Genomic DNA, 18,071 nt, shown 5'->3' with positions numbered 1-18,071 from the left:
CTGTGCCCTTAATGAATCACAATCTTGGGGGGGGGGCAGAAGTGTAAGTATTTGTAATAATTGTAAGGGTTTTGATGTGTTCCTTCTATACCTTGTATAAATGCATAGTAATATTGGATAAGAAGTAAGAAGTATTATGACAAAGGAAGTAATAGAGGAAAGGAAGTGATTAAACTTATCTTGGAAGATGACCCATCAATAGGATTTTAGATGATGTAGGAGAAGGAATTTATCAGGCAGTCAGGGAGCAGAGGAGTGGAGATGAGGGTATAGATACTTTTAGAACATAGTACGTGAAAGACATGGATGCAGAAGGCTTAGGAGGTGTTTCTCCAGCATTACAAATAATTCACTACTGCAGGAGTGTAAAGTGCAAAGGAAATGCAAACTGGAAGAGAAAAGGCTGGAGAGGTAGATAGACTACTTGCTGACATGCCTTCTACAGCGTGTGTTACAAGCAGTGGAAAGCCATGAAGAGTTTTAAGAAGAGACACAATCTGTTTTGAATTTGAGAAAGATCACTCTGGCAGCATTACAGAGGACGTTTTTGAGGGGGCTGACATGGTGGAGACAAACCAGTTAGAAGGCCTTTGTAATAGTCCAAGCAAGTCATGATGAAAATCTGGCAATGACAGGACAGAGAGGATTGAGTAAAGTACTAGCACTTGATTTAGGAGTGAAGTAGAGAGAAAAGTCCTAGGTTTCTGGTTCAGATGAGAAGGTAGATGAGAAAGGGGAAAGAGGGAAAGAGCAAGTTCTGGGAAAAGGTAATACAGGTTCAAATTTAGACTTACCTAGTTTGAGTTGCCTAAGAGAAATTCAGGTGGGGATGTTCACTACATAGTTGTAATTTGGGTCTGGAACTTGGAAGAGAGGTCTGTGTCCATATATAGATTCGGGTGTCATCAGCATATAGCTAATAGTCAAATTAGGGGAATGGATGCGGTTCCTGGGCAAAAAATATCGTCCCAGAAGATTGACTACTTGGGACTTGTACTGTTGTCTTTTTCTCCTACCAGTCTGTTGTCAACTTAAAGGGTGATATAATATGTTGGGAATCTACCAAAGGAGCATTTTAAATATTTCCAGGACAGTGAATCAGTAATTTTGGATGACCTTGAGTTTGTAGAGAGGAGAGGTTTATTCCTACTCTTCTCACATCAGGATGTGACAAAACACATGTAGTGTGAATCATGATGGCTTCTGCAAAGGTTTGGTGTTGGTTTGGCTACTGTCAAACAGTGAAGGTGGTGGAGAAAATAAAGGAGATGCATACCTTTGCTTTTGTTATGACTAACTGTGGACAACATTAGACAAGTGGTTTTAAAGCTCTCACTTTTTCTTAATCTGGTTCAGTGAATGATTTGGAACTGTTATCCTGTAGTTTTCCACTTACTGAGATCAGAAGATCCAGTAACCTAGTAATCATGGTGGCCCTGTAAGATACTCATGGGAGGGGTTATTTATCTCCAGAACATAGGCTGGAATTTATGTTCATCTGTTATGATGAAAAGCTTCATAGTTGTCAGAAGTGATGAAAACAGAAGCTACTCTATTTTAAAGCGCATCTCTGAAACTACTGGGGTCCATAAAAGAGGAGATGAATTTAGAACAAGTCTAGACATGAAAACTGAACTATCTTCTCATTCTTACAGAATTCTCTACAAGTTAGAATTCAGAGAATTCTGACCTCTTCTCTTGGTGAATAGTCATTAAGCTTTCCAAACTGTTGATTCTGTGCCATCAGAAGCAGAAAGTACTCTGAAATAAAGTGTTTTATAGTTTCTTCCTTAGCTCAGCAGGACCTTTCACAAGATTAAGGTATTTTATTTCGTCTTAAATATGTTTCTATCTCTTTGGATATATATTCTTCCTGATACAACAGATTTCCTTCAAGTTGATGCAATAAGAGTTAATTTAGCAATGCTTAGAAATTTTTATCACAAACTATGTAGGGACAAAGTCACAGCTATTACACATAAATGGAAAATTTAGGATTTATCAGTTTCCTTTGAGCAATGGCACCAGCCAAGATTCAGTTGTTGTCACTCCCATCATAGGCTTTATTCTTGCCAAGTTCACGAGTTAATCTCCAGTCTTACCATTCAATGTATGCGGCTTGCTTCTTTGACTCTTCAGCAGCAATCCTATCTCTTCCAAATTAGTCTGGGTGGGCTGCATTATTTTTCAGATGAGAAGTGCCCCTACCCTCAAATCAAGGAGGTGATGTCGGTTGGTCAGTAAGTGACATATTTCTTTCCAAGTCAGATCCATAGGCAGTGAGATGTCAACAACAGCAACTTTTAGGTAAGAAATTAAAAGTCTTGACCCTTGGCTATTAATATTATCTGTGCCAAACATTTAATGCGTTGAGATGAATCACTGATGGTAAAAGACACCGTCGCCGGGGATGTCAGCAGAGACCTCACTCAGGTGACAATGAGAAGAGACAGCTGGCATATAAAAGGCAAAGAGAACAAAAAAAACCTAATAGCAACTTTTGGTAGAAGTCCAGTGTGTGACCACTAGCCATCATGGGGATGCAGATGCCTCTTATAACCTGGAGAACCTGGGGTTTATGAACTTGCATTTGCCACAAGCATAGTTCTTTCCACTCTTCTACCTGGCCCCATTTCAGACTGTTGTGTTATGGCACATCCCTGGATTCTTCTACCTTATCCCCTGTTTATGATTCCTGCAATGATTTGCAAAACATTCTCATTTCCTCTTAGAAGACTACTCTGGACACATAAAATATTTTGGTGTCTAAGAGTCATGTTGATTGCTACCAGTTGAGAGTATGAAAAAAGACTAAGTTTTTTCCCCCAATACCTTCACATAGTAATGGCATGAATGCTTTCAAGCTAAGGAATCCTCACTGTTTGAAAACATTTCTTAAGGGTCTTTCCCCTGCCCCCTTTTGAAGCTAGAAAATACAAACATTTATTTTATTTTTTTTATTTTTTAGATTTTTTTATTTATTTGTATGACAGAGAGAGACACAGCGAGAGAGGGAACACAAGCAGGGATAGCGGGAGAGGGAGAAGCAGGCTTCCCGCTGAGCGGGGAGCCCGATGCGGGGCTCGATCCCAGGACCCTGGGATCATGACCTGAGCCGAAGGCAGACGCTTAACGACTGAGCCACCCAGGTGCCCCAGAAAATACAAACATTTAAAGAGTAACTATATTTAACTGCCAAAGCCTATATTTAGAGGCTTAACTTGAGTAGTTTTTTAATACGTAATAGACTCTTATTCCATTCCATAGAGGATAAATTTTGTTGTCATGGATAACAGAGGTCCAGAACAAATATTAGGATTTATGATTTCTTACGTGTTCACAAAATTGTAGGTTTTAAAAAACTGCATATAGTGAGGTTAACTGTAGTTTTAAATTTAAGTCACCAAACAACATCAGTGTTGGCATTGGTAAAGAAAATTTGCCTGGTCTTTATGTGCTAGAAAATTGCATGTTGATTTCTATATAATGCTATAGATCATGATACCCTGAACAAGATATCTCAATATTAGAAATGTACATGTAACTTGTGTGGATCCATAATAGTGAAACATGAAAAAAAATTTATTCTCGGGTGCCTGGGTGGCTCAGTCGTTAAGCGTCTGCCTTCGGCTCAGGTCATGATGCCAGGGTCCTGGGATCGAGTCCCACATCAGGCTCCCTGCTCAGCGGGAAGCCTGCTTCTCCTTCTCCCACTCCCCCTGCTTGTGTTCCTGCTCTCGCTCTCTCTCTCTCTGTCAAATAAATAAATAAAATCTTAAAAAAAAAAAATTATTCTCTGAGGAGATACACTTAATTACTGTAAAAGTAAAATATATTGAGACCTACATATACAGCAAAGTAAGGAAAATAGATTTTTGAGGGCTCAGTTACTTAGATTGACAATATATACTGATCAGTTTTGTCAGAAAAATATAGTAATTGAAGAGGAATGTATATTATTTTTAAGAGATAAAACACTAGATTAAATGCAAAGTTTACTACCTAATGAGAATTATTTTTAGAAACCAGCCTTATAAAAATTTTATACAAACTGTATGTATATACAAAGGTTAAGGTCAAATTTGCTTTTAACTTTTCACAATTTGTGTGTTTTATTTTGTTCTGAAATAATCAACACTGATACTTACATCATGTCTGTTTTTAATTCTCAGAAGTGGTGTAAGCAAAGCATTTTTGGATCCATGTTGAGCAAACTCCCTCATAAGCCAAAACTGAAAAATCAAAGTACTGTAAAAGAATAAACAATCCAAAAAACAGAACATGGGGAAATGGCCATAAAGTTCACATCTAACCTTTAGCAGTAGACCAGATTTGTGCAATCGATGCGTAATGGGAAGAGATGACAGTGAGGAGGAGAAATTACCCTGCCTCTTATTTCTTTTCTCATTGTATATCCAAATTTTTGTTAATCTTGATCATCTGGCTGAGGTATTATTTGTCTCTACTATAAAGTTATTCTTTTCCCCCCCTTTCCACCCTGTATTCTTTGGAAGTAAGTCACTATACATAGTCCACATTTAAGGGATAGGGGCTAATGCTCCATCTCCTTGAGGGAGAAATATTTACAAATTTGGAATTCTTTTGCATGAGAAATCTGTCTATTCTCCATTTATTTATTTATTCAATCATTTGTATCAATATACATATACTCATGAATATTTATTTTATACTTTGGGTTATAACCCAATACTGTGTTATTTATTTTGTTCAAATTGTTTTTGCTATGGTCATTGGGAGCTTTTCCAGTTGGCTCCTGTACTCTTTGACACACCCCCATCAATGTTGGAAGATTTTGAGCACTTCCTGATGGCCTACAAGATGCTCCAGGTTCATCTTCTATATTCTCTACTATAGTCTAGGAGGAGCCATTTCTCTAAGGAGCCCTTTTGCTTATATGGGAAATGGTATTATAGACCAAGATCTGGATGTTAGGTTTGCTTTTTGCTGATGAAGTGTGTTTGCTTCTAGGTCCTCTCACCTGACAGAGCAAGAAATATAGGCATACCCTACCCTGGATATATATACATCTATGATTATTTCTTTATCTGTATATTAAGCCAAACATGAGTACTTACCAATGTCTCCAACCCTAATCTGCCAGTATCATATGAATCATTTTAGCCTCCCTGTCTTGTCTGTAATCTCCCACTCCAACAGTGAGAAACCTGGTTCCCACCATCTCCTACGATCAGTTTTTTAATATGTGTAAGTATCACTTTACTTTCTTTTTGGAAATTTCAAAGTAAATATCTAGACAAAAACCCATTTACAATGTTAATTATGCTTTTCCAAACTCTACTTGAGTCTTTCCTCTTCAGATACCCCTACAAGGGGTCAAACTCCCAGAATCATCTTTAATATCATTAGCACATTGTTATCACTGTGAACAAATGTTTTAGGACCATGAGCTTAGCTGGCTCATGTGGACAGCCTTCAGAGAGGTCTTGTGGTGTGCCCTACCACTAACACCTGACAGGTTTATATTACTCTCATACATGTACGTCTACATTCCCTTTTTAGGTTCCATACCTTTTAGAATTGAGAACAGCTCATTGGAATTATTGTAACTTAACACATTTTCTAATATTCCAAATAAATGAGAACTTTTCAACTGCCAATTCTGTGGCTGTTAGCATTAGGAAGGCGGGGGGGAGGTTAAATGACGTGTCTGTTGTATAGTATGTGGTCAATACACATTATCTTTGTTAGAATGTCTAATATTCATTTCAAACTCACCATGTCCAAAACTGACTTCCTCATCTTTCCCCATAAAACCTGTTCCCATTCATAGCCTTCCCTATCTCATTTGATGACAAGTCCACATTCTAGAACATAAACCTCAGTGTCATCCTTGATTCCTCTATTTCTCTTGTACTGCACGTCCAATCTGTCAGGAAACCCTGTTGATTCTACTGTCAAAATATATCCAGATGCAGACAGCTTTTTACCATCTCTGTGGCCATCCCTGTAGTCCAAGTCTCCACTGTCTCTGCCTAGGTTACTGAGCAAGCCTCTAACAGTGTCTCTGTATCTGCTTTTGGCCCAGTGTAGTTTTGGCAGCCAAAGTCATGCTGGAAAAATATGTCAGATCATTCCACTCTTCTGCTTAAAAGCCTACCATGGCTTTCTATTTTCTCAGTGTAGGAGCTAAATATTTACAATACCTACAAATCTCCTATCCCAATACCTTTCTGACCTCATTTCCAATTACTCTTCCCTTCAAACCCTCTGCTTCGTACACACTACCCTTCACACATTCTAGGCCTGGTCCTAGGGCTTTTGCATTGGCTAGTCCCTCTCTCTTCTCTGATAGCTGGATAGTTAACTCCTTCAAGTATTTGCTCAAATGTCAGTTTCTCAATGGAGCTTACTGTGACTATGCTATTTAAATTGCAACCTAATCTCTACCCCCACCACTCCTAATCCCTCTTATCCTACTCAGCTTTACCTTTTTCTACAGGATTTATCATATTGTAACATATAACTTATTTAGTTATGCTTATTGCTTATTGTGTGTCTCCCCAGCTGGAATTTGAATGGCACAAAGTTCACTGATGTATCCCAGTGCCTGGAAGACAAGCTATACATTAAATGAATGAGTACATCACTTGAACTGTGTGCTTTATATATCCCCAAATTACTCTTAAATTTTTTTTTTATTTATTTTTTTATTTTACTTATTTATTTCACAGAGAGAATGAGGCAGTGAGAGAGGGAACACAAGCAGGGGGAGTGGGAGGGGGAGAAGCAGGCTCCCCGCTGAGTCAGGAGCCCGATGTGGGGCTCTATCCCAGGACCCTGGGATCATGACCTGAGCTGAAGGCAGACGCCGACTGAGCCACCCAGGCGCCCCTTACTCTTAAATTTTAAAAAAGGAAAATTTAATTTTACGAAAAGGTGTCAGACTAGATACATGGGCAGAGAGTATCCACAATCTGAAGTAAGTTACTAATAGCATGGAGTTTTAGATAATGTGTATAGGATAATTATGTCACAGGATTGTTGTGATATTTAAATGATATGCATGAAAGAGGTCAAAAGCCATGATTAAGGAATTTCCCATCTCATTGGCCTATATAAAATAAGGCCTCAAAGGCAGGGTACAAGTGTTATAAGCCCTTAGAAACTACTTATCCACTTTCTCTGTGATGTCATTCCTCTGAAGACCCCCTTTTCTTGTAAGTTTGAAAAGGTGAGCAGTTAAACATTGAGAATAGGGAAAAAGCTCTGTAAATGTTTATAAAGATAAGCAAAAATTATATTGCATTCATTTTTAACATGAACATTGAGATCATAGTCATTGATAATGACTTGTAAACTTAGGATGGAGAGGCTTGAAAATCATACTTATATTGGGCTGTTAAATGCCTGCTTTACTTGAGAGCTGAATTTTGGCCCTACCACCCATTTGGAAAAATGTAGTTTGTTTTCAAGTGTGTCATAGTTTAGTAAATTTACGTATCTGAACATTCAGCACAGATGCAAGTTTTCCTTCTCTCCCCTTTGTTTTTGTAAAGGTACAAGTAAATTCTATAAAAAAAAAAGTGGGTTTATGATGTATTATCTACTTAATCACTGGTACTATTACTTTTCTCTGAAATACTAGGAACTGGCTGAGAAGGCAGATATTGTTGGCATGGTATGTATCTCAATAGGCCAGGCATTGTAGGGAATGCCAGCTTAGCAAGGTGGGGCACCCAACACTCAAAAATCAGTGTCCAGAATGATGACTGAATGATGTGGCTTAGGTCTCCCCCTGGGGAATTAGCCTGTGAAGCTCAGTGATGACCATTCATGTTACCTTTATGATCACTATGATTTTTTTCATTCTTTACTTGTGACTGCTTCTTCTACTCCTGATCTTAAACCTGGAATAGGGAAAGAGGAAAATTTTTATCAGGGGCGCTGAAAAGTGACAAAGTAACACAGGATGACTTCAGTTAATACAAAAAGCACAATAAATTTTACCAAAGGTAAAGTGAAAGTATTGTCTACGGAATAGCCACATTTTTCTAGGTATAAGTGTTTCACTGTTACCACACTTTTATCTTTACATGTATCACATAGCTGGGTCCTTGTGCGATGTATACTTCTCTGTAATGCTACCTGTCATTTATGTGCATCAGAAGGACTTAAGTTGCTTTGTTAGTAATTTCTTGCAAAAAATGGGCAAATTAGATAAGTTTGTATTTCCATTTTAAAAAGTTAACAGTGATCAGAATGTTAAAGCCAAGTAAATATCCGGTAAAATTCTTATCCCTAGTAGCAGATTACAAGATCTAATACCACACCCTTACTTTACATGACTGAGATGCCTGTTACTCATATTTAGATCATTTTCATTTTGGTTATTATGCCAGCTCTTTTCACTGTTCTGTTTCTTGATTTATGTTTTTCTCACAGTTTGTGCCACTGTTCAGTTTATCTTAGAACTAAAGAATCTGGGAAAAGATTCAAGTCTTTTGAATGTGTGTTCTTAAACCTGAAGTTTCCTAAATTTGAGTATATAGAAATAAGTTGGAATCCGGTATACTCATTAATACAAAATTATAGGCTTATGTCATATATCTATGTATACATGTTGTATTTATATGTAGAGATACAAATATGTATAAATTTATATGGTTTTCTATATGAGTTTATAATTCTTTCTTCCTATCTAATTGTAATATAAAAAATAATTTTTCCTTTCTTCCCTTAAAGTAAATCATTTGTTGACACCCCCCACCCAACACACACCCCAAAGGTCAGTAACTATCATCAGTCTATCCTGTGAAGTTGATTTTTGAACATTTATGTGAAATAATGTAGCAGCCTCTTAGACTCCATTACTTGGAATAGTATTTCCAGGTCTAAGTATTTGTGAATCTAGCTATCCCCCACCCCCCATAAAGAGTTGAACTGAAATAAAAAGGGAGAACAGTTTCCTTTCCCACAAGAAAGACACTGCCAGAAATCAATATGGTCTACATTACTTATTCTTCATTATCTATTAGTGTTTTGAGAATACTAATCATATAAGGTTCTAGTACAATTTTTGGGCATTATATACATTAGCTATTTTCTGTACAATAAACTATTGTTTTTATGCCTTAGAGATGGTAAACACGAGGGAAAAAAACTGCTATAATTTAAGGAATTGGTTCTGTTTCTGTGAGAAAAGTATTAACAAAACCCTTCTTCTTTAGGAAAGTTACCTGTGGGTTACCCTTCCATCACTTTCATGGAACCCTGATAAAAGTGATCCCTGATTGGTAACCTGCTTCTGGACTGGGAGGAATATGGATGCACCATAAGTACCTAGCTGGAAGCCACAGCTCTGGGTTTCACTAAGTGTACTGTGCCCTTTGTTACTGGATTTATCTCCCTTTGTGAAAGCTGTGTTCATGGGATGTTTCAAGTCCGACGCGGTGTGGTTCCCAGCGCATCTGTGTGCTCTTGCTGCCTAACACCTGGTCTGTCCCCTGTGGGGGCTGGAGAATGGTCCTTGAATTCTTCCTCTGAAGAGATGTGCTTGAAAGCTCTCCTGCTGACTTGCTGTGTTCCTTCCCGCATCCCTCTGCAGAGCTAAATTCTGTCAGACTTTTGGTCTGTTGAATCTTGCAAACTAGTTGGACTCTGCTGCTGAAGCCAAGAGCACTGCTGCTGGTTGAGCAGAACAGGCAGTGTAGTGTCATAAATATTTCATATGAAAATATAAAAGTAACTATGAATTCTTCCTTTATTTTTCAGAAATGTGTTACCGACGAGTGTTTCTTTTTTGAACGATTGGAATCTAATAACTACAATACTTACCGGTCAAGGAAATACTCCAGTTGGTATGTGGCACTGAAACGAACTGGGCAGTATAAACTTGGACCCAAAACAGGACCTGGGCAGAAAGCTATACTTTTTCTTCCTATGTCTGCTAAGAGCTGATCTTAACGGCAGCATCTGATCTCATTTCACATGAAAGACGACGTATATTTTTGAAATTTGTTAATGAAAGAAAAGAAAAAAATGTGTACAGCTATCTGCTCAGTTGGGATGAATGGTCAGATAACCTTTTTTCTAATAGTAAATATTTAACCATTGCCTTACTAAAGAAAAGCAACAAAAATTCCTGGAAAATGTATAGACTTCCACCTTTTGTATTGCATTTGCCTTTATCCAGTGAAGCTTACATACAGCTACAATCTTTTTCATACATTTGCTTCATTTGAAAAGAGGCTTATAAACTTGCAAGTTTTCATCAAACAAGTTTTCATGAAAATTATACACACTAGAAAATTAAAGTCAGATATTTAGTTAACACCAAATGTCCACTACTTTTTATAATATGGCACACATTATTCTGCATGTACAATTTACTTAAAATTTTTTAAAACATGCAAATAAGGATTTAATCCATTCCTGTCTTAGTTCTGTAATTGTCTGGCAGTTCCTTGTGATAGAGTTTATAGAACAAGCCTGTGTAAATTGCCGGAAGTTCTTCCACGGTGAAATCAATCTTGTCAAACCCTTCTCTGTACCCATATAGCAGCAGCCTAGCAACTCTGCTGGTGATGGGAGTTGTATTTTCAGTCTTGACCAGGTCATTGAGATCCATCCATTCACACCTTAAGCATTCATGCTGGCAAAAATTTATGGTAAATGAATGTGGCTTTAAGCGACAGATGATATACATATCTGATTTCCCAAAAGCTCCGGGATTGGTGTGCTGTTGCCGAATGCTCAGGAGGGACATGAATTCTGATTTTATACCAGTTTCTTCAAAAACTTCTCGAACTGCTGTCTCTCCTACATAAAAGAAAGATGTACAAATCAGTAAGGATCACATTTTTAGAATTTTAATCATCAAAGATTTTCAGAGAGAGTAGCATTATCTAAAGGTTGAAAAGCAAAAAACTTCATCCTAGGAAAGTATTCAACATAAACTCTGCCATCTGGACATCCTGGAACACCAAACTATTTTCTTACCACTGTACATCTTAGAAGCGTTTGAAATATTGAATATTTCTTTGGCTGCTATTTGTAGGCTTACCCACCTGTATATTTTGGGGGTCACATTTTTAACCTCTTCTGACTCTATTTCCCAAAAATTGAAAACATAGGTCCCTGCAGTTACTATTCCTACATATTTCTTCATTATTATCCTGTTAGTGATCATCCATCAAAACTGCCTAAACTTCTATGTATCAGTATTGAGAAAAAGTGATTCATTCTTCCTTACAAAAGTCTGTAGAGCTGCAGAATGTATTGAGCTGTGAACGGTTCAAAGCTTTCCCGGTGATCTTGGGTGGGGCTGTCAAGCCTCTGACATCCTAGAGCAGTTTCATTTATAACCATTTTGTTATGCTCCCTTAGTTATCCTGTCAGTGGAATCCCATTATGGTAGTTTTTGGCATTTCTTTTGTTTCTTGAGATTCTAAAGAACTATTTTATCAAAAGTATTAAAAAAAAAAACTTGCAGTTTACAGAATTTTATAATACAAGGGTTTCACATTTTATAAGGTTGATTTTTTTCAATATTTGCAGATTTCTGGAGCAAGATTTTGACTGCCATTAACATTTTTGTGGTTGCTTTTTCTAAATCTCCAGAAGAACCTGCTAAATGGACTTTCTCTAATTTTGTGATGCTCTGTCACTGTCTCCCAAAGTGTTCATGAGAAAAACCCTTTAAAAAGCTGCCTTCTTTGCTCAGTTTGCTGGAAGCTTCCCAATTTCACAGTTGCCACAGGCATTGATTTTTGTTCAAAGACCTCTAGTCAATGCTTCTATTTCCTTGTTTGTCAAATAGAAAATTATATTTGCCTTCTCAGTAGTCCTACTGGTGAAGAATAGGCAAGAAGGGGAAGTCAAGGAAAAAAAAATCTCAATTTCCACATATTCTGACTGTAGACAGTCTTAATTGCCTACATATGCTTGTGGGTTCTCCCCCCGCCCCCCCGCCCCAAGAAACAGCTCTGGAAATATGCACAGGAAAAGCAAAGTGTTCTAAACTATAAGACATTTGTCTGCCATTTTGAATTACATGCTGACTTCCCCTTCCCTTGAGATTTGCCATAGATTAAACATGGTTAGAACTTACTGTTTTAAACTAAAAACATAAAAGAATTTGTGAGTAAAAGGAAAATCTTCCTTAATAAAAAAAAACCAAACTTTCAGCTTGGAATACGTTAATTTGTTACAGATTTGGCATTAGTCTTAAATTTTAGACATCATTTGCTGATTTCACTTAACTATTATTTAAATGTTTATTTTTATTCTTTCAACGCTTTGAAAAATAACCATGGGGTTCTGTTAAACTCTTAGTGCCACTAATCCAGAGTTTGGCATTTCATTCGGAGTCTAGCCTTTTTATGTATCATGGAGGCACAGGACAGACTAGTGAGTTGATCTACCCTACTCAGCAGTCCACCTGAGCAGTTGATTGGAAATCAGCACTGCCTGGTAGTTTGATCAGTTTAACTTGAATCAGCATATCATTGACTAGACTAAAAATCGAATGGGTAAATAAATGGTTTTGCATCCAGGGTATGAATGATTCCTTCCACCTCAAGATGGAAATCTTTACCCCAAGGCTTTTTCGCCAAGAATTAAAAAAAAATTTTTTTTATGCAGATAAACTGCTTTATTCTGTTGTACCTTTATTTTAATGTACTGTAAGCTGAACTGAAATAACATTTACTGTTTTATATGCTTAAAGAACATAGGGAAAAACCAAGAGGGTTTTGTTTTTATTTTTGCTGATTGAGAGGTATGTTTAAATATGTCAGTGTTTTGTTTAGTTACAGGACAATGAAATGGAGTTTATTTCTATTTTGTAATATTTAACAATAGGATTAGGTTGAAATAAAATAGGAAAGATTGTGCAGAAGGTGGGTTTTCCTGGCATTTCCCTCTGATTCTGGTGCACTGATGAGCTCTGAGCAGACCCCACTGCTTTATGGTCCTTTGTCCATGCAGGAGATTCTCTTCCTGTCAATGGTAATGAAATTTTTTTAGGAAGGCAATTTCTCCGTTTTTAACCTTGTAGATACTTTCATACTATTAGGGTATTATATTAAAGCCTGAAGATTGCATTCTACTTTGTATATGCCCCCCCTTAATTTTTTTAAGCACTATGGACACTAGTGCTTCATTTACCTAGTATTATCAAAGAATGAAGGATTCCAAACAAATGTGTTTTTCAGTTAACTAGTGTTTACTACTTAAGAGCTGATATGAATGTGTGCACATTTGTGATGGCTGTATTCCTGAAGTATATTACATACTTTCCTAAATACAGAGCTTAAAGAAAATAATTTTGATAATTATTGGGTAACAGACTTCATCGTTAAGAATAATCTATTGTGTTATAAGACAGAAATGCTCTAATATAGACAGACATAGTCTTTCAGAACTCTCTTGTCAGTTATCACTTCTAGCTGCTTTCAGGCTATCAGTTCTAAGGCAAAGCTTTAATGAATAATACTCCTAAGCAGTACGATGAATAACAGTTGCTGCTTTCCTTGTAACTCCTCATGGCTGAACAGGGGGAGGTTGTTGTGCCAACCACAAACACTGAATTCAGAATTCACTCCTTTTGTTTTTTTTTTTTTTTAATCTGGACTTGAAGAGTTCTGGAGTACACTTAAACCTAAAACTATGAACACTTGGCTTGGAAATGTGCTTCTTCATTTGCATTAAAATATAAGTATATTGAAAATTCACAGGATCTGTTAAAAACTCAAAAGGAAAAAGTCAATTCATTTGAGAAGGCAAGATGCAGAAGAGGAAGCTAAACATACCTCCTGTAGCTTGATTTTTGCCCCATATGGATTGGGTAAGGGTGTAAGACATAAATTTAACTAGCTCTCACACACTCTCATGTATCACATAAGGATAGTGTGAGATTAATTAGGTGTTCCAAAATAAATGGCCCTCTCTTTCAGCACTTGTACCACCACAAAATCTTTGATTTCAACAGACGACCCAAGCAATGGACTCTAGGCAGAAAATCCGTAAGTACCTAAAAGCCAAAATTTGCTACGGATATATCTCAGTGTAGAAAATTTACTTATGGCTTGTTAGGAGTTGACTATGTACTGTGTATAGGGCATTTTAATCTGTGTAACATTTAAAAAATCAAGTTTCAAGTATATATACATTTTTAAATAAAATATTTAAAGATAACTTAGGAAGTTGCCTTTATATATAAATGTTGGCTAAATAGGGGACATGCATATGGAGGAGAAAATCATGGAGAAATAATACTGATAGCAAATGAGGCATCTATTGATTTATTATGATGCAGACTGCATTTGACCCAGCCAAGGGTCAGGAATAGGTAGGAAAACTACGTTTTTATTCTTTCTTCTATTTACTGTAAATTCAGTAACATGGAGAGTTCTTAGCTTATTTCACATTTCCCCGTTTGAAATATTGAGCTCAGGAAGTTGCTTTAGGGAACTCTCACTTGAGACTTTCTTGTATGAGACATTTTACTATGTTTTGGCTTCCTGACTATTTAAAATAAATAGTAGATAAAATTTTATACAGGAGCATTAAGTCACTACTGCTCTGTAACTGACTTTATGAATACTTATTTTGAGGTTCATTTAAAAGTTATTATTCATCCTTGTGTGGTGAAATGGTCAAGAATTTGTGTTTTCTTATAGTTTAATTCCAGAAACAGTATTAGTCATATCCAAAATAACCCTTAATGCTAAACTTTACTAATGTATGTGCAAAGCTTTTTATTTTCAAACAAATTCATCTAGAAGCAACCCTAAACAGAATAGGTGGCACGCTCCTAGTGGTATTTTTTATATTAGTGGGATAAATTGTAGTATTACAAGTTTTACTGCTAATTTTATATTAGCCCTGAAGTAACTTCTCTGAAATTTCTCACTTGGTAATTTAAAATCTTATTTTCAGCTATAGAACAAAAAAAGTAAACACAAATTTCCTGAACATTTTCAAGCCAATTAAAAATATGGAAGGTGTCCACACCGATATCTTCTCCAGGCTCTGACAGGCCCCCTGGAAACTTCCACATATTCTTCAACTGCAAGATAAAGTCAGAAAATAAAGTTAACAGAGCTTCATTCACTAACACATACACAGAGACTCCACAAAATCCCCCATAATTGGTCAAGGGGTTGAGAATTTATCTTTTGGTAATGGCATGCAAATTTCCTTCCCCTTTCTTCTTCTTGGCAGAAACTGGTTACTTATGAAATCTTTTCCTACCTTCTTCTTCAGGAAAAAGAAATGGTTTTGTTTGGTTAATGTGATAAATTCTGTATGAATGAAGCAGTGGAGGGAAACATCTACTGAATTTGTGTAATTTTAAAAATTTTGCTGCTAGTTAACTATTAACAAATAGAGGAATCTTACAGATGCTGCTATAAATAAGTAGAAAGTACAGTATAAATTTAATAACTAAAGTATGCTATTTTTAATTTTCACATTTATTTTCTGTAGTGTCTAATCAGATTTCTCTTGTTCTGTGTGTTAATGATTTTATGTACCAATGCAATTGCTTTTCATGGGTAGTATGAATAAATTTGATTAGTTTAAGTTTGCACTGTTTTGTGTGTGTGTGTGTGTGTATCATTTCATTTTTTGGTCTGGGGGGGCAGGTGGGAAGATATGATCGTAGAATGAGAGCACATATGGAAAAAAATTATAAATATGAAATGGCATGGAACAATATTCTGATGGCTGACATTATTTTTTTCCTGTTACAATTCTGTTATATATATCTATTAACATGATAAAAACTGTAGAATGAAAAATTATGATGTACTCATGCTACAGCTTGGAGCCAGTACACTTTATACTTCATTCATAAAACAAGTTTATGGACCTTTTACTGGTGTGCTTTTTGACCCACTCATTTCCTGGATGAGTGCTTCATAAAGAATGTCATTTCCCAACTGTGCTAAGTTGGAGACCAAAGCATGATTCCCAGTTTCCACAGACTGTTGATTATGTGGGTATAGAATTCAGGCTTTCCACCCTTCCCTGTCTGGCTCAGACTTGAGATTAATTTATAAAGCATATTTTATTAATGCAGAAATTTATCTTTAAGTATATCTCTACATTAATACACGGTCTTTGGGATTCTGTTTTGAAATGGTTCCAGAAGTTGTTTCTATAGTCTTTTTCCTGATACAATATTAGATTTACCACCATAAATTCTACTTCTAACAAAAATGTTATAATGGGCAGGAAATGCTTCCCCAAAACAACTTTTAAAATCTTTACCTAGACTTGGCTATAAATAGAGATTGCTGATTAAACTATGAACTTATTATAAGGGGGAAAATGCTAGATGTAAGGATTGAAAACAGCTTACAAAAATTTGATTTTGATTATTTTATAAAACATAGGTATGGAAAGATTAACTATATATTTTTATGGTACTTTGTGGTATTTTCTGGCACCATTTAGGTTTAAAGAGCTTATTTGAAAAAAGCTTTCTCGTCCCTTCCAGAAAGCTTGAGCCTGCAGTTAGTTCAAAGTGGTCGGTAGCAAGGCTTAAGTTAAGTGGTTTGAAAAACCTGGTTAATGTTGCAGATAGATATGATCAGTGGAGGGTTGAGTATATCTTCTCACCTTTTTTAGTATTTATTAAAATATACTCCCACTTAGGTCTTTTTTTTTTTGTTAAAGATTTATTTATTTGAGAGGGCAAGAGTCTGTGCGTGTGGGGCAGGGGTGAGGGGTGGCAGGAGAGGGGCAGGGACAGGGAAAGCAGCAGACACCCCTGAGCATAGAGCCTGACCCAGGGCCTAATCTCACAACCCTGAGACAATAACCTGAGCCGAAATCAAGAGTTGGACGCTTAACCGACTGAGCCACCCAGGCACCCCTTCCCATTTAGGTCTTTAATCCATTTTGAGTTTTTGTATATGGTGTTAAAAAGGGGTCCAATTTTATTCTTTTACATGTAGTTCTCCAGTTTTCCCAGCACCATTTATTGAGGAGACTGTCTTTACCCATTGTATATTCTTGCCTCCTTTGTCATAAATTAAACGGTCATATAATTTTGGGTTAATTAAAAAAAACACTCCCATTAACTGGGCTTAGCAATGTAAATAATAATAACAGCAACTTTAGGGAAGATGGTGGAATAGGAGGACCCTAAGCTCACCTCATTCCATCATCCACCTAGATAACACAAGGAGAAGTACCCAGCAGTTCAATGCTACCACACCTCTGGCAAATGCCTGATTCTGACTCAACTCAAGCCCAAGGTGGCCCCAGACTGGCACAACAACAACATAGGGACCAAACCCTGTCCACAATGGGAGGAGAGAGCCATGACTGGACTAATGCAAAGGCAGCTCAGTTACAACAGCAGGGCATATGCAATACATGTAAGAGACACCCTGAAGTTCTGGTGAACAGGGCACTCCAAGACCTCTTCTTTATAAGGCCACTACTTTCAAGAGCAGGAGACGTAGCTGACTTTCCAAACACTCAGACACAGGGAGTCAGACAAAATGAGGAGACAGAGGAATATGTTCCAAATGAAAGGACAGTTCAAAATCACAGCAAGAAATTAAACAGAGGTAAGAAATATGCATGATAGAGAATTTAAAGTAACGGTCATAAAGATACTCACTGGACTTGAGAAAAGAATGGAGGACCTCAATGGGACACTCAAGAGATAGAAAACGTATGAAAGAACCAATCAGAGATGAAGAACACAATAACTGAAATTAAAAATACACTAGAAGGAATAACTGGTAGACTAGAGGAAGCAGAAGAATGGATAAGCAACCTGGAGGACAGTAATGGAAAACAGTCAAGCTGAATAGGAGAGAGAAAAAGTAGTAACAGTAAATGAAAACAGGGAACTTAGTGATACCATCAAGCATATAAGCACTCACATAGAAGTCCCAGAAGAAGAGAGAACCGGGGGCAGAGAATTTATTTGAAGAAATAATAGCTGAAAACTTCCTGAATCTGGGGAAGGTAACAAAAATCCAGATCCAGGAGGCACAGAGAACTTCTAACAAAAGCAATCTAAGGAGGTCCACACCAAGACACACAGTAATTAAAATGGCAAAAGT

General features: G+C 36.8%; 2 protein-coding genes across 8 annotated transcripts in view; one reads left to right on the top strand and one right to left on the bottom strand.

Annotated features, from left to right (window-relative positions):
- Positions 1 to 9,966, top strand: part of FGF2 (fibroblast growth factor 2) — a 65,002-nt gene extending 55,036 nt beyond the window's left edge. Inside the window, 1 exon segment of the mRNA XM_081811927.1 lies at positions 9,754 to 9,966. Within this exon segment, the coding sequence (XP_081668053.1) occupies positions 9,754 to 9,939 (186 nt within the window). The 3' untranslated portion in view covers positions 9,940 to 9,966.
- Positions 9,967 to 10,120: 154 nt separating this feature from the next.
- The window catches only part of NUDT6 (nudix hydrolase 6), a 31,248-nt gene continuing 23,297 nt past the window's right edge, over positions 10,121 to 18,071 (bottom strand). For all 7 annotated transcript variants that reach the window (XM_081811932.1, XM_081811929.1, XM_081811930.1 and 4 more), the window contains 2 exons: positions 14,998 to 15,052; positions 10,121 to 10,800 (listed from right to left, as the gene is read on the bottom strand). In XM_081811932.1, the coding sequence (XP_081668058.1) occupies positions 10,403 to 10,800; positions 14,998 to 15,043 (444 nt within the window). In that variant the 5' untranslated portion in view covers positions 15,044 to 15,052 and the 3' untranslated portion in view covers positions 10,121 to 10,402. The remainder of the gene's footprint in view (positions 10,801 to 14,997; positions 15,053 to 18,071) is intronic.

The sequence above is a fragment of the Leptonychotes weddellii genome, chromosome 2 (genome assembly GCF_054177405.1).
Source record: "Leptonychotes weddellii isolate Sample4059 chromosome 2, ASM5417740v2, whole genome shotgun sequence".
In the NCBI taxonomy this organism is placed as follows: domain Eukaryota; kingdom Metazoa; phylum Chordata; class Mammalia; order Carnivora; family Phocidae; genus Leptonychotes; species Leptonychotes weddellii.
Note: the sequence above shows the minus strand (reverse complement) of the source record. Positions and strands in the feature narration are given on the sequence as shown.